The sequence below is a fragment of the Euphorbia lathyris genome, chromosome 1 (assembly GCF_963576675.1).
Source record: "Euphorbia lathyris chromosome 1, ddEupLath1.1, whole genome shotgun sequence".
Lineage (NCBI taxonomy): Eukaryota > Viridiplantae > Streptophyta > Magnoliopsida > Malpighiales > Euphorbiaceae > Euphorbia > Euphorbia lathyris.
Genome location: NC_088910.1, coordinates 71370310 through 71390576, shown reverse-complemented (window position 1 = coordinate 71390576; position 20267 = coordinate 71370310). Strand labels below are relative to the sequence as shown.

The window sequence follows — 20267 nt, the reverse complement described above, 5'->3', positions numbered from 1 at the left end:
ATAGCGGTGAGTTGTTGAATATGTATGTATGACTCAATCTAATCCATTGCAACAAAACAACAAACGATGTTGTGCAAGTGGGACCGGACCTCCTTCATAACATTCATCTTCTTCTTCTCTTTAGTTATTATTAATGTCCTAGTAGTAGTAGTACTCCATTCCATTGAGTTGAGTGCGCCATTTGGAGACTCTCTTTATCTATTTCCTTTAGTTTTCCCCGGGGGGGTTGGGGTGGGCTCGAGCCCCGGCAACCGGCCGGGGGGGGTTTATATCAAAACGACGTCGTTTTGCTCATGATCAAAACGACGTCGTTTTGGTTTTAATGAAAATAAACTGCAAAATAAAACACAGCACCTTAAATCCTTGAATTAGGCCGAGACTCGAGCATCACGCTCAAGCCTCTCGCACACAGCCGGCGCAACGCAAACGCAAGGGAATCCGCACAAGAGGGAGGTTCCGCCACTGTCTCCGCCGTCGGCTGGCCACCGATATCAGTCGCTACTTGCTAGTCTCCATCGCCGGACACCGTTCAGTCGCCGCTGCTAGTTTAACGCGAAACGCAAGGTGAGAGTTTTCGTTTTCTTTTTTTGCTGCTTGATTTTTAATTTTCGTTTTGCTGCTTGATTTTTCTTTGCTTTTGCTTTTGCTGTTTGATGAATTTTAGATTGAATTGGGGATTATGAATGTTAGATTGAATTGGAGTTGATTGAATTGGGATTTTTCTTTTGCTTTTGCTTTTGCTGCCTGCTGAATTTTAGATTGAATTGGGGATTATGAATGTTAGATTGAATTGGAGTTGATTGAATTGGGATTTTTCTTTTGCTTTTGCTTTTGCTGCCTGCTGAATTTTAGATTGAATTGGGGATTATGAATGTTAGATTGAATTGGAGTTGATTGAATTGGGATTTTTCTTTTGCTTTTGCTTTTGATGCCTGATGAATTTTAGATTGAATTGGGGATTATGAATGTTAGATTGAATTGGAGTTGATTGAATTGGGATTTTTCTTTTGCTTTTGCTTTTGATGCCTAATGCATTTTAGATTGAATTGGGGATTATGAATTTTAGATTGATTGAATTGGGATTTTTCCTTTGCTGCTTGATGAGTTGTTGCTGATGCTGCAATTACCATTTGTTTTTCAGAATGGACCAAATGAGGGTCTCTAAACAAAATGGACCTTCAAGTTTTGTATTAGGACATAGGCTTTTTCCTTCTTATATTTAGTGAATTTCTTTTTTATATTAACATTACTTTCATATTAGCATATTGGTCTTTTCAGAATGGACAAATTCGTATTCTGCAACGTTATCAAACATTGTACAAACGTAGGATTCAGTTATAAAAAATAGACAATAATGACTGATGTTTCGAATTTTTTGTTGACGTTTTGAATTTTTTTTGCTGATATATTTGAGCCCCGGGTCATCCGGGGTCCTGGTTCCGCCACTGGTTTTCCCCCATTTTCTCACCGCTTTTTGGCAACTTGTTTTACTTTAAATTACTTCACTCAACCGAATGAAGAGCCCATTTTATGTTCGATATGGCCCTCTCCTCTTGCTTTTCCCATTCTCATTTCTCCATCAAGGTAATGCCCTATTCCTCTTATTTTATAATGAATTTGTAGTTTGTCTGGATAAATTGAATTTCTTATATGATTTTACTTTTTGGAATTTCTCACAGATTGAATGCTCCGAGCGGATTATAAGATCTAGGCGTCCAGTGGACAAGGGTGACTGTTTTTCTCTGAAAACTGAACCAGTTGCAAAGGGTGATAACTGGAGTTTTCTAGGAGGTTCTAGACTTACCATTCGCCCAAAACTTGCAACATTTATTGCCTATCGAAAACCAGTATATGCATCATGTAATTCCGTTCTTTCGATCTAACTTTTCAGTTTTCTTGGGTCTTTGCAATATTACTGTACTTATTCTGCGCTACAGGGTTGAGTAATCCCCAAATAGCAAGCTCTGTATTCACTTTGGGAACTGCAGCTGTTCTCCCATTTTACACCCTTATGGTTGTGGCTCCTAAATCTGATTTGGCATGTATTGTATTTATTTGGAATTCAGAACCTCTACGAGATATTTCATTTTGTCAATTTAACTACTTCAAGTATCAAATTGGCTTTGTATGAGATTATTTTGAATAAATAACTAGTACTAGTACTAGTAATGATATCCTAACTAAGTTATTTGACTGTCCGGACTATTGTGCAGACTAGAAAATCAATGGAAAGTAGCATGCCATATGTTGTGCTTGGACTTCTTTATGCGTATCTATTATACCTCTCCTGGACACCGGACACAATACGTCTTATGTTTGCAAGTAAATACTTGTTACCAGAGGTAGCTAAGACATATTTTCGCCAGTTTTGTAATCTATTTACTTTGACAAGGTTATAAAAATTTCTGATTCAACATTGCTGATGTAGTTGCCTGGTATAGCTAAGATGTTTTCCAGTGAAATGACATTAGCCTCCGCATGGATTCACTTGCTAGCCGTTGATCTCTTTGCTGCTAGGTACAGGTACAGTTTCCCTTCGTCTTCTCTCTTTTGGCTACCTGTTATAACACTTAGATCCATGTTTATTTTGATCCAGGCAAGTTATAAAGATGGATTAGAAAACGAAATAGATGTTGGGGTTTAGTGTCCTATAGACAATTGTTCTAGGATACAAACTTAATGTAAATGAAGTGTTCTTTATATCATTTGTTTTAATGAGATATGGTTTCATAACTATATAAAGGCAATCCCTTTTAAGAACTAAATAAAGTCTAATAAAAGGAAATACATAAGTTTGTTTAAAGTGATTATAAAGTGTTCATACAAGCATAAAGCGAGACGAAACTTTATAATAAACTAATAAACTTAAAACCACCCCAAGTCAAGTAATATGTTTAGGATTGACATATCACTGCTGAGACTTGCATGTAACAATGTCTTCTGTCGAGACAGAAAGCTGATCTCACAAGCTTCATATATACAGATATCTGGACAGTTACGTGGATCCAATGAAAAGGAGTTCATTAGGATTGGGGACCCGACTTGAGATAACATGATGGGTAGATTCATCATTGTCACCTGTTCATCTCATTGGTATTAATAGGTATAAGTAATCCTCAGACTCAAAGGAATGTTAATTAGTAATTCTGGATTACGGAATGTGACGCTTTGATCTTGTTGTAACACGATCCATAACAGAGATGACTCTGGGGTGTGAACGGCAGACGTTGGGTATCACAGGAAGTAATTGCAGGATAGTTATACATTGGATTGAGCATTTATCACTCCCGATAAATGGGAGATACGTCCATGGATCGCTTGTGGAAGACTTGACTCTAAATCCTTGCAAGGTGATAACTTAAGACTTGAAATACAGATTTCACTTAACCTATCTAATTGGAGTTGACTCGGCCTGCACAAGTAAAACGAACGTCTCGCTATATGTGACTTGACATTATCCATAGTCACAAGATTCAGTTCAAGGATATAGTTGATAAAGGATCGAATTATACTGTAACTAATACGGAAAGTTCAACGACAGAATCAACCTGTCTTCTTATAGCTCTGGGGGAATGTTTCGGATTTGCTAATCACATTTTGCATACTCATTCCGTTATGCAAAGATTAAATATAATTCTGTGAAAATTAATTTAATAGTTGCATACGGCTAGAAGCAATAAGAACCTAATGGGTCACACATAAGACTTGGAACCCAAAAGAGAAACGGATGTTAATTAATTGATGGAAGCCCAATTGAGTCCACTAAGGCCCAGTATATAGGGGGGCGATTTTCATGTATGAAAATACATGAATAATTTAATTTGATTTTAACAATCCTAATTAGATTATGATTGTGAATTAAATTAATTAAAGGATAAATAAGTTAGGAGTTTTAATTAGATTAAATTGCTCCTATTATTATCCTATAAGGTTACTATTATTATCTTTATATTTAAGATATAATTATAGATAATAAATAAGAATTATATTCCGAATTAAATTCTTATTCAGTAACCTAATTCTATCTAACTAGGGTTTAGATACAAGAGAATATATATATTCCCCCTATGTGCAATTTTCGAAATACACATACTAAATCGGGAGAGAGAATTTCGACCCACACCATAAGGACGAGATTATCCACCGTTTCCTTCCGTTCAATTGATTATATCTCCTTTCTCTTTATCCTTGATCTTGTGTTGATTAATTAGAGACAATCTATTTTGGTTGTTATATACGGTTGAATTCTAACTTGATCTTCAATTGTTTGTTTTGTGCTTGGGAACTCGAAGTAAGAGTTGTGGGCACTTCGTTTGCAACGGTAGATAGAACTTCTAAAAGGTATTTCTTTCTATCCCACTTTATATGAAATAACGATTAACGGATCTTGGGTTAATGGAAATAGGTTAAAATTTATATTTCCGCTGCCAAACGTTAGCCTATTTTCCTTCAGTGGTATCAGAGCCTGCGTTAAATCCGTTATTTCATATATGAAAATTTAGAAGTTTTTCAACCAGGTTGAATAAATATTTATAGTTAGGTTAATTAACAAAACTGTTTTGATTAATTAGTTCTAAAGATAAATAAGTTTTAATTAATTGTTAATTAAAATAGTTTATGCATATGTTCCTAATTATTTCGGTTGATAATCATTATAACAAAATCTATTAGTTTTATAGTTAGATTGATAAAAGTTAATTTTATTAATTCTAAAGATAAAACGGAAAATCTATAATAGGTTTTCTTATTTTCTGAAAATCGTTTTAAAACTGATATATATATATATATATATAATTTAAAAAAAAAAAATTGGACAGCAGCTCGGGTCGCGCCTCACGGCGCAACCCGGCTGCTGTCGGACGGTTGCTGCCTCGCGGCAGCAACCACGCGGCGGCTGGCCTCTGCTTCCGCAAGGCAACAGCATGCCAGACGCATTAGGGCTGCTGCCATACGGCAGCAGCCGCGTCCTCAGGGCCGGCCCAAGACCCACTTATTTTAAAATCAGTTTTTAAATATATTTGTATATATATATATATATATATATATATTTATATATATATATGTTTCAGAAATTAATAGTTTTATGTTTTGATTATCGAATGAAAAGTTTATTTAAAAGTTTGTTTTACCTATTTGTAAATCAAAAGTATTAAATGAATTATTCTCAAAAGTATTAAATGAATTGAAATCAAAATAATTGGGACATGCATAATTAAAGTTTTGTATAGTTGTATTAATCTAAAAGGTTAATATAGAAGATACAAAACTGTTAGAAGTAAAATTGGATGAAAGTTAATTTGATGTGTTAATGTGATTAACCTAAATATTACATAAAGTATTTATGTAATCAACCAATTAAATTTATTTAATTGAGTCTATGCATGTTTGGAGTTATGGACATATTTAGATCCTCTTTTAGTCTTTTGGTATTTTTGAAATAGGGTCTGCGAGTCATGTCTTTCTACTATCTATTGTAATTTCTCCTCTCATCTAATTCCCTTCAATTTAATTGAAGTTTTCTTTAGTAGAATAGAAATTAATATGTAATTTCAAGGCGCCATGGAGAAGACGAAGGACCTAAAGAGAAATATGTAATAGTTAGTATTTCCCTAGGTTTGGTCTTTTATTCCGTCTCTGGCTCGACGGAATAATTTAGATGATATGTCCATAACGCCAATGTATGTGTCTGATGTATGCTAAAGCAAATCAAGACTAAGTTAGATTATGAGACTTAAAATAAAAATCTCTCACTAATTAAAAGTTAAGTAAATAAGCAAGTTATTAAATCGGTTGCCCCTCCCTAATATTATAATTCAGCCGGCAGTACCGGGGGTCTTTGGGTTGTTGAGCAAACTCAAGCTCGGGGTCTTATGGTAACACCTGAATTATCGAAAATCATTTTTCATGAATATGGGGTAATACTTAAATTAGATTATGATAATTGGATGAGCAAACTCATGTTGTCATAAACTAATGGGCAATATGGTTGGGATTAATATGAATAGCATATTAGTTACTAATGTGGTTAGTAACCCAATAACCTATGAATCACATTAAAGATGTGATTGATTACATGAATCTACCTAACAAATGAGACTAGCTTGTTGAGTAAACTCAAGGCGAAATCTCAGGAGTTAGGATCCTAACTCACTAAAGGATTTGTGAAATTCTTCGAATTAATATGGAGGGCTATTAATTTGGCAAAATAGTGGGAGCAATCTAAAATGAACAAAAGGCCTATAATTTTAGATTGATGTATTTTAAAGCAAATGAATAACATACGTTTACTCTTTCTCACTCTTAGGTTATATTAAAACACTCTTAAAATCATGACTAAAACCAATCTGCAAAACATTCTTACCGATAACAAGTTGAACGGTTCAAACTTCACCGACTGGTTTCGTAACCTCAAAATCGTTTTGAAGTTCGATAAGATAGGGTATGTACTTGATACAACGATACACCCTGTCCCAGCTGATGATGCTCCCATCGAAGAAATTGATGCTTACCAGAAGCACAAAGCTGATGACGATCATGCGGGATGTATCATACTTGCATCGATGACACCGGAATTGCAAAGGCAACATGAGGAAATGGATGCCTATTCCATCATCATGCACCTAAAGGAGCTGTTTGGGAAACAGACTAGGTGCGAACGCTACGAGATATCCAAGTTGCTATATCGTTGCAGGATGCAAGAGGGCACATCTATGATGACACATTGTGTCAAGATGATTGGCTATATTACCAAACTTTCTAGTATTAGATTCGCGATGGATAACGAACTAAGCATAGACTTAATTCTTCAATCCCTTCCAGAGAGTTATTCACAGTTCATCATGAACTACCAGATGAATGACTTGCAAACCTCTCTTGAAGAGCCTGCAAATATGCTCAAGTCAGTTGAGCCCAATATGAAGAAAGACAAGGCAATACCGGCTTTTGTCATAGAGGGATCAAAGAAGGGGAAGGGGAATTTTCCCAATCTTAAATATCCCAAGAAAGGCAAGGGAGCCATGCCCACTAGAGCTAAGGGAAAGGAAGTGAAGAAGCCCAAAGGAGAGTGCCACTTCTGTGGTAAAGACGGGCATTAGAGAAGGAACTGCAAGGAGTACCTAGCCTCCCTCAAGAAGGGAAAGAGCGGTGCTTCAACATCTGGTATGTTTTATATTGAAATAAATACAGTTTCACAGTCTGAATCTTGGGTACTTGATACCGGATGTGGATCTCATATTTGTACAAATATGCAGGAACTAAATCGGACTAGGGAATTGAAGAAAGGAAGCATTAACTTGCGAGTAGGAAATGGAGCAAGAGTTGCCGCCCTCGCCATTGGAGATTATGCTTTAAGTTTGCCCTCTGGGCTTGTAATAGAATTAGGGAACTGTTTGTATGTTCCAGAAATGTCTCGTAACATTATTTCTATTAGTCGTCTTGTTGACGACGGTTTTCATATTTCAATAAAAGACAAACATTGCGATTTTTATAGAGATGTGATTTTCTATTTTTCAGGAATATCACAAAATGGGATTTATGTGCTAGATGACAAAATTTCTGTTTTCGCAATTGATACCAAAAGACATAAACTAGATAATTCAGCTTACTTGTGGCATTGTCGTTTAGGCCATATAAACAAAAGACGCATGCTTAAGCTTCATCAAGATGGGCTTATAAATTCAATTGATCCTGAATCATTGGAAACATGTGAAGCATGTTTAAAAGGTAAAATGACAAAGACACCCTTTAGCAATAAAGGTGAGCGTGTATCAGAAACTCTAGGATTAATACATTCCGATGTATGCGGTCCTATGTCAGTCCAAGCAAGAGGAGGATTCAGATACTTCATAAGCTTCATAGACGACCATACCCGATATGGTTATATCTACTTGATGAAGCACAAGTCCGAAGCTTTTGAGAAATTCAAATGCTTCAAGAATGAAGTAGAAAATCAATTAGGAAAGAAAATAAAGATACTTTGATCCGATCGAGGTGGCGAATATCTTTCAGATGATTTTCTGAATTATCTAACTGAATGTGGGATATGCTCACAATGGACACCTCCCTATACACCACAACACAATGGTGTATCCGAGAGGAGGAACCGTACCTTACTAGATATGGTACGATCCATGATGAGCATAGCATTACTTCCATTCTGGGGCTATGCCCTAGAAACTGCCCTCTTTACCCTAAATCGAGTACCAACTAAATCCTCTAGTTCCACACCATATGAATTGTTCGTTGGTAGGAAACCCACATTCTCATTCATGAGAGTATGGGGTTGTTTAGCATTTGTCAAACGCATAGCGTCAGACAAACTAGATTCTAAATCTGATAAGTGTTTCTTCATTGGATACCCTAAGGAAACTGTGGGGTATTACTTCTATCATCCAGATGATCAGAAAGTAATAGTATCCAAGCACGCAACCTTCTTGGAGAAAGAGTTTCTCGAAGAAACAGAAAAGGGAAACATGATTGAACTTGATGAAGTTCAAGAACAAGAAACACCGACTGAAACAACAGAGGCGGTTGAGGAACCCGAAGCAGTCCCATTAGATGAGACTCAAGTGCCACCCATTCGTAGATCGCAAAGAGTTCGTGAACTCCCAATTAGATATGGTTTTCTAGTGGGAGATGATGATGAGGTTCCCGTGTTAGACGACGAACCCGAAAACTACGAAGAGGCTCTTAACAGTCCAGATTCTAAAGCATGGCTCGAAGCCATGGATTCTGAGATGGATTCCATGTACACCAACCAAGTGTGGACTTTGGTTGATCCACCCGAAGGGATAAAACCTATTGGGTGCAGGTGGATCTTCAAAAAGAAGACTGACATGGATGGAAAGGTTAGCACCTACAAAGCTAGGCTAGTAGCGAAAGGATATCATCAGAAACAAGGAATTGATTATGACGAAACTTTCTCTCCTGTGGCTATGTCTAAATCAATCAGAATAATGCTCGCTATTGCCGCTCACTACGATTACGAGATTTGGCAAATGGATGTGAAAACAGCTTTCCTAAACGGAAACCTGCTTGAGGATGTATATATGATGCAACCTGAATGTTTCACATCAAAGGATGCAAACAAGGTTTGCAAACTTCAGAGATCCATTTATGGACTCAAGCAAGCATCAAGAAGCTGGAACAAGCGTTTTGACGAAACCATAAAACAATTTGGTTTCGAACAAAATTGCGAAGAAGCTTGCATTTACAAGAAAGCAAGTGGGAGCTCAGTAGCATTTCTGATATTATATGTGGACGATATATTATTAATGGGAAATGACATAGCTCTACCACAGTCGGTAAAAGTATGGTTATCTGGTAACTTCTCCATGAAAGACCTTGGTGAAGCAGCTTATATACTTGGTATAAAGATCTACAGAGATAAATCAAGAAGACTCCTTGGTCTTTCACAGGCTACATACATCGAAAAGGTGCTAAAGCGGTTTAGCATGCTTCGAAACGAGGTAACTTACCCATGATACATGGAGTAAAGTTAAATAATCATCAATGTCCTAAAACCGAAGATGATAAGAAGCGCATGGCTGTAGTCCCGTACGCCAGCGCAATCGGTTCGATTATGTATGCTATGCTTTGCACTAGACCTGACGTAGCGTTCGCGTTAAGTATAACGAGTCGTTACCAAGGTAATCCGGGAGACGAGCACTGGAATGTTGTCAAGAACATTCTTAAGTACTTGAGAAGGACTAAAGACATGTTCCTAGTGTACGGGGGATCTGAAAATAGAAGGATTTTCAGATGCTAGTCATCTCACAAATGAGAACGATTTTAAATCCCAATCAGGATACCTGTTTATCTTGAATGGGGGCGCGGTCAGCTGGAAGAGTTCCAAGCAAGGAAGCGTAGCTTTCTCTACGACCGAGTCAGAGTATATCGTTGCTGTGGAAGCAGCAAAGGAAGCGGTTTGGATTAAGAAGTTCATTACTGAACTTGGTGTGGTGCCTGACATTGTAAATCCCATTACACTGTACTGTGATAACAATGGAGCCATTGCGCAAGCAAAGGAACCACGGTCTCATAATGCATCCAAGCATTACTTGAAGCGATACCACATTGTAAGAGAAATTGTGGCAAGAGGAGATGTGAGAATAGAAAGAGTACCTACTGAGGACAACGTTGCAGATCCGTTGGCCAAACCCTTAATCCAGAAAGTACATGATCCTCATATAACTTCTACTGGGATAAGTTGTAGAAACAATTGGCTATAGACAATTGTTCTAGGATACAAACTTAATGTAAATGAAGTGTTCTTTATATTATTTGTTTTAATGAGATATGGTTTCATAACTATATAAAGGCAATCCCTTTTAAGAACTAAATAAAGTCTAATAAAAGGAAATCCATAAGTGTGTTTAAAGTGATTATAAAGTGTTCATACAAGCATGAAGTGAGACGAAACTTTATAATAAACTAATAAACTTAAAACCACCCCAAGTCAAGTAATATGTTTAGGATTGACATATCACTGCTGAGACTTGCATGTAACAATGTCTTCTGTCGAGACAGAAAGCTGATCTCACAAGCTTCATATATACAGATATCTGGACAGTTACGTGGATCCAATGAAAAGGAGTTCATTAGGATTGGGGACCCGACTTGAGATAACAGGATGGGTAGATTCATCCTTGTCACCTGTTCATCTCATTGGTATTAATAGGTATAAGTAATCCTCAGACTCAAAGGAATGTTAATTAGTAATTCTGGATTACAGAATGTGACGCTTTGATCCTGTTGTAACACGATCCATAACAGAGATGACTCTGGGGTGTGAACGGCAGACGTTGGGTATCACAGGAAGTAATTGCAGGATAGTTATACATTGGATTGAGCATTTATCACTCCCGATAAATGGGATATACGTCCATGGATCGCTTGTGGAAGACTTGACTCTAAATCCTTGCAAGGTGATAGCTTAAGACTTGAAATACAGATTTCACTTAACCTATCTAATTGGAGTTGACTCGGACTGTACAAGTAAAACGAACGTCTCGCTATATGTGACTTGACATTATCCATAGTCATAAGATTCAGTTCAAGGATATAGTTGATAAAGGATCGAATTATACTGTAACTAATACAAAAAGGTTAACGACAGAATCAACCTGTCTTCTTATAGCTTTGGGGGAATGTTTCGGATTTGCTAATCACATTTTGCGTACTCATTCCGTTATGCAAAGATTAAATATAATTCTGTGAAAATTAATTTAATAGTTGCATACGGCTAGAAGCAATAAGAACCTAATGGGTCACACATAAGACTTGGAACCCAAAAGAGAAACGGATGTTAATTAATTGATGGAAGCCCAACTGAGTCCACTAAGGCCCAGTATATAGGGGGGCGATTTTCATGTATGAAAATACATGAATAATTTAATTTGATTTTAACAATCCTAATTAGATTATGATTGTGAATTAAATTAATTAAAGGATAAATAAGTTAGGAGTTTTAATTAGATTAAATTGCTCCTATTATTATCCTATAAGGTTACTATTATTATCTTTATATTTAAGATATAATTATAGATAATAAATAAGAATTATATTCCGCATTAAATTCTTATTCAGTAACCTAATTCTATCTAACTAGGGTTTAGATACAAGAGTATATATATATACCCCCTATGTGCAATTTTCGAAATACACATACTAAATCGGGAGAGAGAATTTCGACCCACACCATAAGGACGAGATTATCCACCGTTTCCTTCCGTTCAATTGATTACATCTCTTTTCTCTTTATCCTTGATCTTGTGTTGATTAATTAGAGACAATCTATTTTGGTTGTTATATACGGTTGAATTCTAACTTGACCTTCAATTGTTTGTTTTGTGCTTGGGAACTCGAAGTAAGAGTTGTGGGCACTTCGTTTGCAATGGTAGATAGAACTTCTAAAAGGTATTTCTTTCTATCCCACTTTATATGAAATAACGATTAACGGATCTTGGGTTAATGGAAATAATGTTAAAAAATTTATATTTCCGCTGCCAAACGTTAGCCTATTTTCCTTCAATAGAGACAAGGCATTCAGTCTCATTTTGCTTGCTGTTTTGCCCCATTGGAATTGTTACTCATTTAATCACCAAAGCACTAACAAATAAGTGCTGGAAGTACTAGACATGGCATGTAATCAACTCGCTTCTTTATCCAGTTTATGAACCCAATTGGATACTGTTTGGTGTCTATTTGCAAGGAATGCTTTTTATTATTTGTTATACTATTGATAAGTTAAAGCTGTCACCAACTCGACAATGATAATATTGTGAAAAGGATAGCACTATCATTCACTATAATATTTGGTCAATCTTGTTCAAAAGGACTAATTTAAAAAAAAAAACTGCAAACATTTTTCAATTAGTTAACTTATTCATTATTCATCAGTTCGTCTTTTAGCTGGAGTGATTAGTTGCTGTAATGAGATAGGTTTATGTTATTAAGGATGTCAATCATTCATTTGATTATTTTTTAGTTTTGTTAAAGTTTCAACTTTTGTTTTGCGCGTATTATTCAGACCAACTTTGAAGACTGGACCAGGCAGTTCGACCGCAAACCGACCATGTATCTTGTCCGGTTCATGCGGATTTTTTATGTGCCTATCAAATTGGACTAAATCGTAACCGTAACTCGTTTGAATCGGTTCTGGTTGAACAGTTTGGTTCGATTTGATACTCATTTACTTTTAAGAAAACAATTCATATGTCAATAGTGAGATTTGAACCTTGGTCCTATCAAATCGGATTGAATTGCTTTAACTGGACGTGTGAACCACAACTCCCTTGAGCGGTTTGGTTCGGTTTGATATCTATATTTACTTTTAAAAAAAATAAACCATATGTGAAGAGTGAGATTTAGACCTTGGTTCTATCAAATCGGACCGAACTACTTTAATTGGCCAGATTAGTTGTAATCTATTTGATCCGGTTCTGATTGAATGGTTTGGTTCTATTTGATATCCATATTTACTTTTAAAAAAATAATCCATGCGCTAATAGTGAGATTCGAATCTTGGTTTTATCGGACTGGACTGAATCGCTTGAACCGGTCGGGTGAACTGTAACTTGTTTGAACTGGTTTATGTTTAGCGGTTTGGTTTGGTTTGATATCCATATTTACTTTTAAAAAAAATAATCCATATGCGAAGAGTGAGATTCAAATCTTGGTCCTATCAAATCGGACTGAACTGCTTGAATTGACTGAATTAACTGCAATCCGTTTGAATTGGTTTCGACTGAATGGTTTGGTTTGGTTTGGTTTGATATCTAAATTTACTTCTAAAAAATAATCCATGAGCTAAGAGTGAGATTTGAATCTTGGTCCTAACAAACTAGATTGAGTGAATCACAACTTTGTTTGAACTGGTTCTGATTGAACAGTTTGATACCCATATTTACTTTTTAAAAATAATCCATATGCGAAGAGTGAGATTCAGACCCTGGTCCAATTAAACCGGAATGAATCGCATGAATCGGTCGGGTTAGCCGCAATTTGTATTGTATCAGTTCCGATTGTGTGGTTTGGTTTGGTTTGATACCCATATTTACTTTTTAAAAATAATCCATATGACGAGAATGACATTCGAACGTTGTCCTATCAAACCAGGTTGAATTGCTTGAATCGATTGGGTTAATCGCAACCCATTAGAATTGGTTCTAGTTGAGAGGTTTGGTTCGTTTTGATATTTATATTTACTTTTTAAAAATAATCCATATGCGAAGAGTGGGATTCAGACTTTGGTTACCATATTGAACCATTCGAACCAATCGTGTTAACCACAATCCGTTTGAATAAGTTTTGATAGAATGATTTGGTTCAGTTTAATACCCATAATTACTTTTTAAAAAAAAATCCATATACCAAGAGTGAGATTCTAACCTTGGTCTATAAAAAGCAAGTATGTATATTTTACCATTAATTTCTTTTTTAATTTGAAGGGATATTTTACCACTAAGTTAATTTTATGGGATAATCTGTAAAAATACTTCTAAGGTACAATACATTTAACATTGAAAATAATATAATTGTGATTTATAACTTGATTTCTTTTTTTATTTTCTATAAATCTTGATAACTTGAATTAATAAAAAGCAAGTATGTATGTATATTTTACCACCTTTTTTTTTTGAAGGGATATTTTACCACCAAGTTAATTTTATGAGATAATGCGTAAAAATATTTCTAATCATATAATACATTTAACATTGAAAATAAATACATTTAACATTGAAAATAATACAGTTGAGGTCCTAATTATTGATAACTTCAAGCTCTTTTAAAAAAAAAACTTAGAACAAGCTAACATCTTTTCGTACAAAGTTAAAATTTGCATTTGCATATAGTTTGCATGTTGCCAGCTCATGAAATTATAGTTGATTAAAGGCAAAAAAAAAAAAGCATATTTAAGCCCTTGAACTTTACCTGTTTTAAGGATCAAGCCTCTGATCAATTATGTTTCCACATTGAACCCCTGATCATTGATTTTGTTATGGATTTGGCCCTTATTTAATTTTTTGTCGAGTTTAGGAGATGAGAAGATCGATTTGGCAATTCTAATGTTGAAAATCACAAAATGAGAGAGAAGAAAATCGAGTTTGGAAGAATATACTAAAAATTAATTTCTATAATTTCGTTTTAATTTTTGATTTTTTATCTCTCCTAGTCAAAGAAATCTTTTTTTTATTTGTCCATGTCAACAAGCCGAATCGCTCTAACGATGTATGCAGTCCAAACTCGACAGAAAAGTTAAATAAGGGCCAAATCCATAACAAAATCAATGATCAGAGGTTCAATGTGGAAAAATAATTGATCAGGGGCTTGATCCTTAAAACAGGTAAAGTTCAGGGGCTTAAATATGCTTTTTGCCTTGATTAAACGTATATTCTCTCTAAATTTAAATGTTCAAAACCCTCACCTGGACAGAGGAGCCTCCACTCTTTACTTGAACTTGACATTGCCTAGCATTACCGGTTTCTTCTCTTTCAAAGTTAATTAAAAAAAAAAAAAACAAATTCTAGTTACACTGATTTGCAGATAAAAATGATTATAGTTTTTTCGTTGTCAAAACTAGGTTTTCCGATTTTGATCGAGAACTTTTAGATTGATACTGTCAATTTATTGAAATTTTTTAAAAATTAAACTCGTCTAGTATCACATTTACCTGGAACAAAATTTTATATTTTTCAAAATATATCATTTTTGGAACTTTATCTCTCTAAACATTAATTTTTTCTCTTATCAAACAATACCTAAATGACATCAAAACTAAAAAATTGAAGAATTAAAGTTGCTTAGAATATCATCAAATTCTTGAAAATTTTCATTTCAAGATTGTTAACGGCTAAATTGGAAATATCAATCCAAAAGTCCTCAAAATATTGACAAACATAGTCCTTGTTTTGACAACAGAAAACTCACAGTCCTTCATTTGCAAATCAGTGTAACCATATGTCTTTTTAGAATTAATCGTTGAATCAAACACATGAATTCATCACTAAACCAAAACAAATGCAGCTCTAATCTTAATTTCTTCAATTTCCCTTTCTCACTAATTTCTTGCAGCCTTCAAAGCAATGAAGAAGCACAAGAAACTTTTTCAGCTCTCGCGGCACCAAATCAAGCTTTATATCCCATGAGAATCAAATTTCACCTTTTCTTTATCTTTCTAGTTTCTGTCCTGGCCAGTTTCTTCCTTCTCGTCTGCTATTACATGAAAGGAATCGAAATGAAAAAACATGGAGTGAAATTGACATTTTGGCATTCTTAGATTTTTCGGATTAAGAGATTTGGATGAGGGTTTTGAACATTTAGATTTGGAGATTATGTTCCATAACCGAAAAATATAGGGATACAAATGACATTTAGTTGACTTTAATCACCTGGAATTTCAATCCACTATGCAAACATAAATTTTAACTTTGTATGGAAAGTCTATTAGTTTGTATAAAATTAGATCAAGTTGTCAATATAAGAGATGACTCTTGTGAGAACCCTTTTTTAGGTGAGAACACTCAAAACTACGTCGTTTTGAGTATAAAAAATCAATAAAAATGGAATGTTGCTGGTGGGATTAGCTCCCTAACCACTTCACTTATACTCCATGCTACTTACTACTGTGACAATTGTTTTTCTTATCTATTATGGAGCGCGCTGCTTAATATATCATTGTCCATGTAGCTTCTATTGTTTAATATTTGACACATGCACTTATTAATATCGATTAAATGTGCATAATAATTAAATTATTAATAGAAAAAAAAAAGAAATGTACATAATAATGAATTATTAATAGAACAAAAAATCCAAAAACATGCTCCAATTTCTTATTTATTTAATTCCTCTATATTTTTTTTTGTAATTTATGTTTTAAAATGTTAAGGATGATGTTCTAAATAATGTTACATATGTTCTAAACTTTATAATTTGTGTGCTAAAAATTAAGTATAATGTTTTAAAAAATCAGTAAATATCTCGATCATAACGTATTTTTTAAAGTTTATAGTTTGTGTTCCAAAAATTAAGTATAATGTTCTAAAAAAAGCAGTAGATATCTGGATCGTTTTTTCATTTGTTCTATAATATAATGTATAACTCATGTTCGAAAAAAACATAACACATGTTCTAAAAAACATAACATATGTTCTAAAAAATATGCCGTACGTTCTAAACTTCATAGTTCGTGTTTGTTCTATAATATAATTTATAACTCATGTTCGAAAAAACGTAACACATGTTCAAAAAAACATAACGTATGTTCTAAAGTTTATAGTTTGTGATCCAAAAATTAAGTATAATATTCTAAAAAATCAGTAGATATTTGGATCGTTTTTTCATTTGTTCTATAATATAATTTATAACTCATGTTCGAAAAAACATAACACATGCTCTAAAAAAACATAACGTATGTTTTAAAAAATATGTCGTACGTTCTAAACTTCATAGTTCGTATTTTAAAAGTTAAAATATATGTTCTAACGTATGTTTAAAAAAATATATTTTCTTATATAACATAAATTACAAAAATATAAAGGAATTAAATAAATAAGAAATTGGAGCATGTTCTTGCATTTTTTTCTATTAATAATTCATTATTACGCATATTTCTTTTTTTTCTATTAATAATTCCTTATTATGCATATTTAATCGATATTAATAAGTGCATGCGTCAAATATTAAACAATAGAAACTACTAGCACAATGGTATATTAAGCAGCGCGCGTGACATAATGCACAAGAGAAGTAATTGTTTTAGTGGTAAGTAGAGTGGAGTATAGATAGGAGTGCCTAGGTTTGACTCCCACTAGTAGCATTTAATGTTTTTTTATTGATTTTTATACTCAAAACGATGTAGTTTTGAGTGTTCTCACCATAAGGAAGTATCATCACCTAAGAGGAGGTTCTCACTTGATTCCTCCTATATATATATATATATATATATATATATAATAAAACATTCATAAATTAATATTCGATAAATTAATAATCACTTTAAAATAAGGGAAAATTACAAATTAGGCCGAATGGGCTCATTTACATATTTAGCCTATTTACCCAACCTACTACATATCTAGACTATTTTTGTATGACTTTCCCAAAATACCCCGACATTTCATCTTTCTCTTCCCCTTCCCCTTCCCCTTCCCAGATCTTTGATCTTCATCTTTTCCTTTATATTGCGAAATCTCCACCAATTTCTTCATCACCATGTCTTTCTCTTCTTCCTCTCTTTTTCTCTTGATTTCTAATATTCCTATTTCTAGAAAATTAAGTCATGGTTCTTCATCTTCCTGTTTCTTCTCATCTCTTGGTTTCTTTCTTCTTGTGCGGATCGAAGACATCGTTATTCAACGTTATTTTGATTGTTTTTCTGTGTGTATCATATGGTTATTGATGATTTAATGATAAAGGCGGGAAAAATGTAACTACCTACTGTTTTCTCTTTGTTTTTTTTTTCAGAAAATCACTTCGCGAGATGATTTTTGCGAAGGTCTGCGAGGAAATGTTCATGATTTTTACCTTCACACACTTCGCGTAATCTGGTTCCGCGAAGTAAAATCGTCATTTTTTTGTTACATTTCTCTTTGCAGACTTCGCAGAATCTTCCTTCGCGAAGTAAAATCGTCATCTTTCTTGCACATTTCTCTTCGCAGACTTCGTAGAATCTTCTTTCGTGAAGCCAAATCATCCTTCTTCTTGCTAACACGACTTAATTTTTGTGAAGGTAGTTGAATAAATAACATCCCTTTCAAGAAGGCGGTGTACTAGGATGCAGGGGAGGTGGGGTGGGAACTTGCCGATTTTTCTTGGATTCTTTTCTGAAAAGAAAAGAAAAATCACCACAAATTTTGGATTCCATTTATCATCTCAAAAGGACGCTTATTCCGCCGATTTTTCTTCGCTTTTAGGATTTAGGGTTTAGGTTTTGAATTATTATTGCAATCTTGTTGTAAATTTAGATAATATTATAATTTTAATGTTGTTATTATTGCAATCTTGTTGTAAATTTTGATAATATTATGATTTTAATGTTAGAATTATTGTTGTACCCTTGTTGTGATACTTTTTTTTGTTATATACCACTTCGCATATATCGCAATATGCGAAGTATGCGAAGATAATACTGCTTAAAAACACGTCTTTTACTTCGCATATTTCGAAATCTGTGAAAATGAAAGTTATTCTACGAATTAATATTGTCTTCGCATGCTTCACATATTGCGAAATATGCGAATTGAAATCATGCTCTGAACCAAATATTGTCTTCGCATACTTCGCATATTGTGAAATATGCGAAGTGAGATGGAAGGGAGAAAGAAGAAAGACTAAAAAATTTCTAAGTGTTATATATATATTAAGGGTATTTTGGAAAAGTTACAAAAAATAGTCTAGATAGGTAATGGGTTGTGTAAATGGGCTAAATATGTAAATGAGTCTCCTATTTCACCCAATTTTGTAATTTTTCCTTAAAATAATAATTTCTTTTGGTCTTGACTTGGGCCAGTTCAAAAAATGATTAATTTTAAGAAATTAATAAGATAATAATTGTTTGGAACAACCTTTTATAAATCTCCACCAATTTCTTCATCACCATATCTTTTTCTCTTCTTCCTCTCTTTTTCTCTTGATTTCTGATATTCCTATTTCTAGAAAATTAAGTCATGGTTCTTCATCTTCCTGTTTCTTCTCGTCTCTTGGTTTCTTTCTTCTTGTGCGGATCGAAGACATCGTTATTCGACGTTATTTTGATTGTTTTTCTGTGTTTATCATATGGTTATTGATGATTTTAATGATAAAGGCGGAAAAAATGTAAGTACCTACTGTTTTCTCTTTGTTTTTTTTTAAGAAAATCACTTCGCTAGATGATTTTTGCGAAGGTCTGCGAGGAAATGTTCATGATTTTTACCTTCACACACTTCGCGTAATCTGGTTTCGCGAAGTAAAATTGTCCTTTTTTTGTTACATTTCTCTTTGCAGACTTCGCAGAATCTTCTTTTGCAAAGTAAAATCGTCTTCTTTCTTGCACATTTCTCTTCGCAGACTTCGCAAAATCTTCTTTCGTGAAGCCAAATCATCCTTCTTCTTGCTAACACGACTTAATTTTTGTGAAGGTAGTTGAATACTGAAGCTCGTAAAATATGTAGCAGTTAATAGGACAAGTGTATACTATCGCAACAAGTAATATTGTGCTAAGCACGAGATCGAACCACAAACTATTTTTTATAATTAGTAAATCTACCTAGAGTGATCTAATTGTTTAGAGGGTTGAATGATAGTTTGAGTTTTGTCTAATTAACTAATTGAATTGAAAGCAATAAGGTAACAAAATAAAGCGAACAATTAACAGGGTAGAAGGTGGATTAATAGAAGGCACAATCTAGGCTGACGAATCCTTGGATTAAATCCTATGGATGGGTTTAGGGAGTTCAGATTTAAGTTTTACCAGTGATTGACGGTAATTGCCCTAATAAAAAAGACAAATGTGTACAAGATTTATCTAACCTATTCACATGCATTCGGGTGACGGCTTGATTAGGCATATACCCTAGGTCATGAAAAGCATTAGGTTCTTTGACAACTAAGGCTAACGCCGTAGCCCAGCTAGGAAGCCGCACTCCTAGTGGTCTCTAGCGAGGCCAGATTTACACAGGTTCAGCATAGATAATTCCATGGTCAGGTTCTTATCTATCTATAATCCTATCTTTGTCAGGTTATAGGCATTAGGCACAATATATACATAAAGCAGGCTAGTTGATCGT

At 34.3% G+C, this 20267-nt stretch overlaps 1 protein-coding gene across 25 annotated transcripts; it reads left to right on the top strand.

Moving 5' to 3' along the window:
* The first annotated feature begins 320 nt into the window (after positions 1-320).
* Positions 321-18556, top strand: LOC136201469 (protein ABA DEFICIENT 4, chloroplastic-like). Of its 25 annotated transcripts, none has more exons than XR_010673887.1 (10): positions 323-1584; positions 1680-1860; positions 1938-2038; positions 2214-2342; positions 2429-2517; positions 2984-3103; positions 3199-3350; positions 4293-4341; positions 11868-11916; positions 12530-12563. XR_010673887.1 is itself a non-coding variant. In XM_065992153.1 (9 exons), the coding sequence occupies exons 2-9, from the start codon at positions 1531-1533 to the stop codon at positions 12633-12635; spliced, it is 756 nt and encodes a 251-aa protein (XP_065848225.1). In that variant the 5' UTR covers positions 321-564; positions 1142-1530; the 3' UTR covers positions 12636-15565. The 25 variants fall into 25 exon arrangements, 16 of the variants coding, with proteins under 16 accessions (XP_065848225.1, XP_065848219.1, XP_065848235.1 ...); XR_010673884.1 differs by having other exon boundaries at positions 2429-2523; XM_065992153.1 differs by lacking the exons at positions 2984-3103; positions 3199-3350 and having other exon boundaries at positions 321-564; positions 1142-1584; positions 2429-2523; ... (1 more) ...; positions 11872-11916; positions 12530-15565.
* Positions 18557-20267: the final 1711 nt, after the last annotated feature.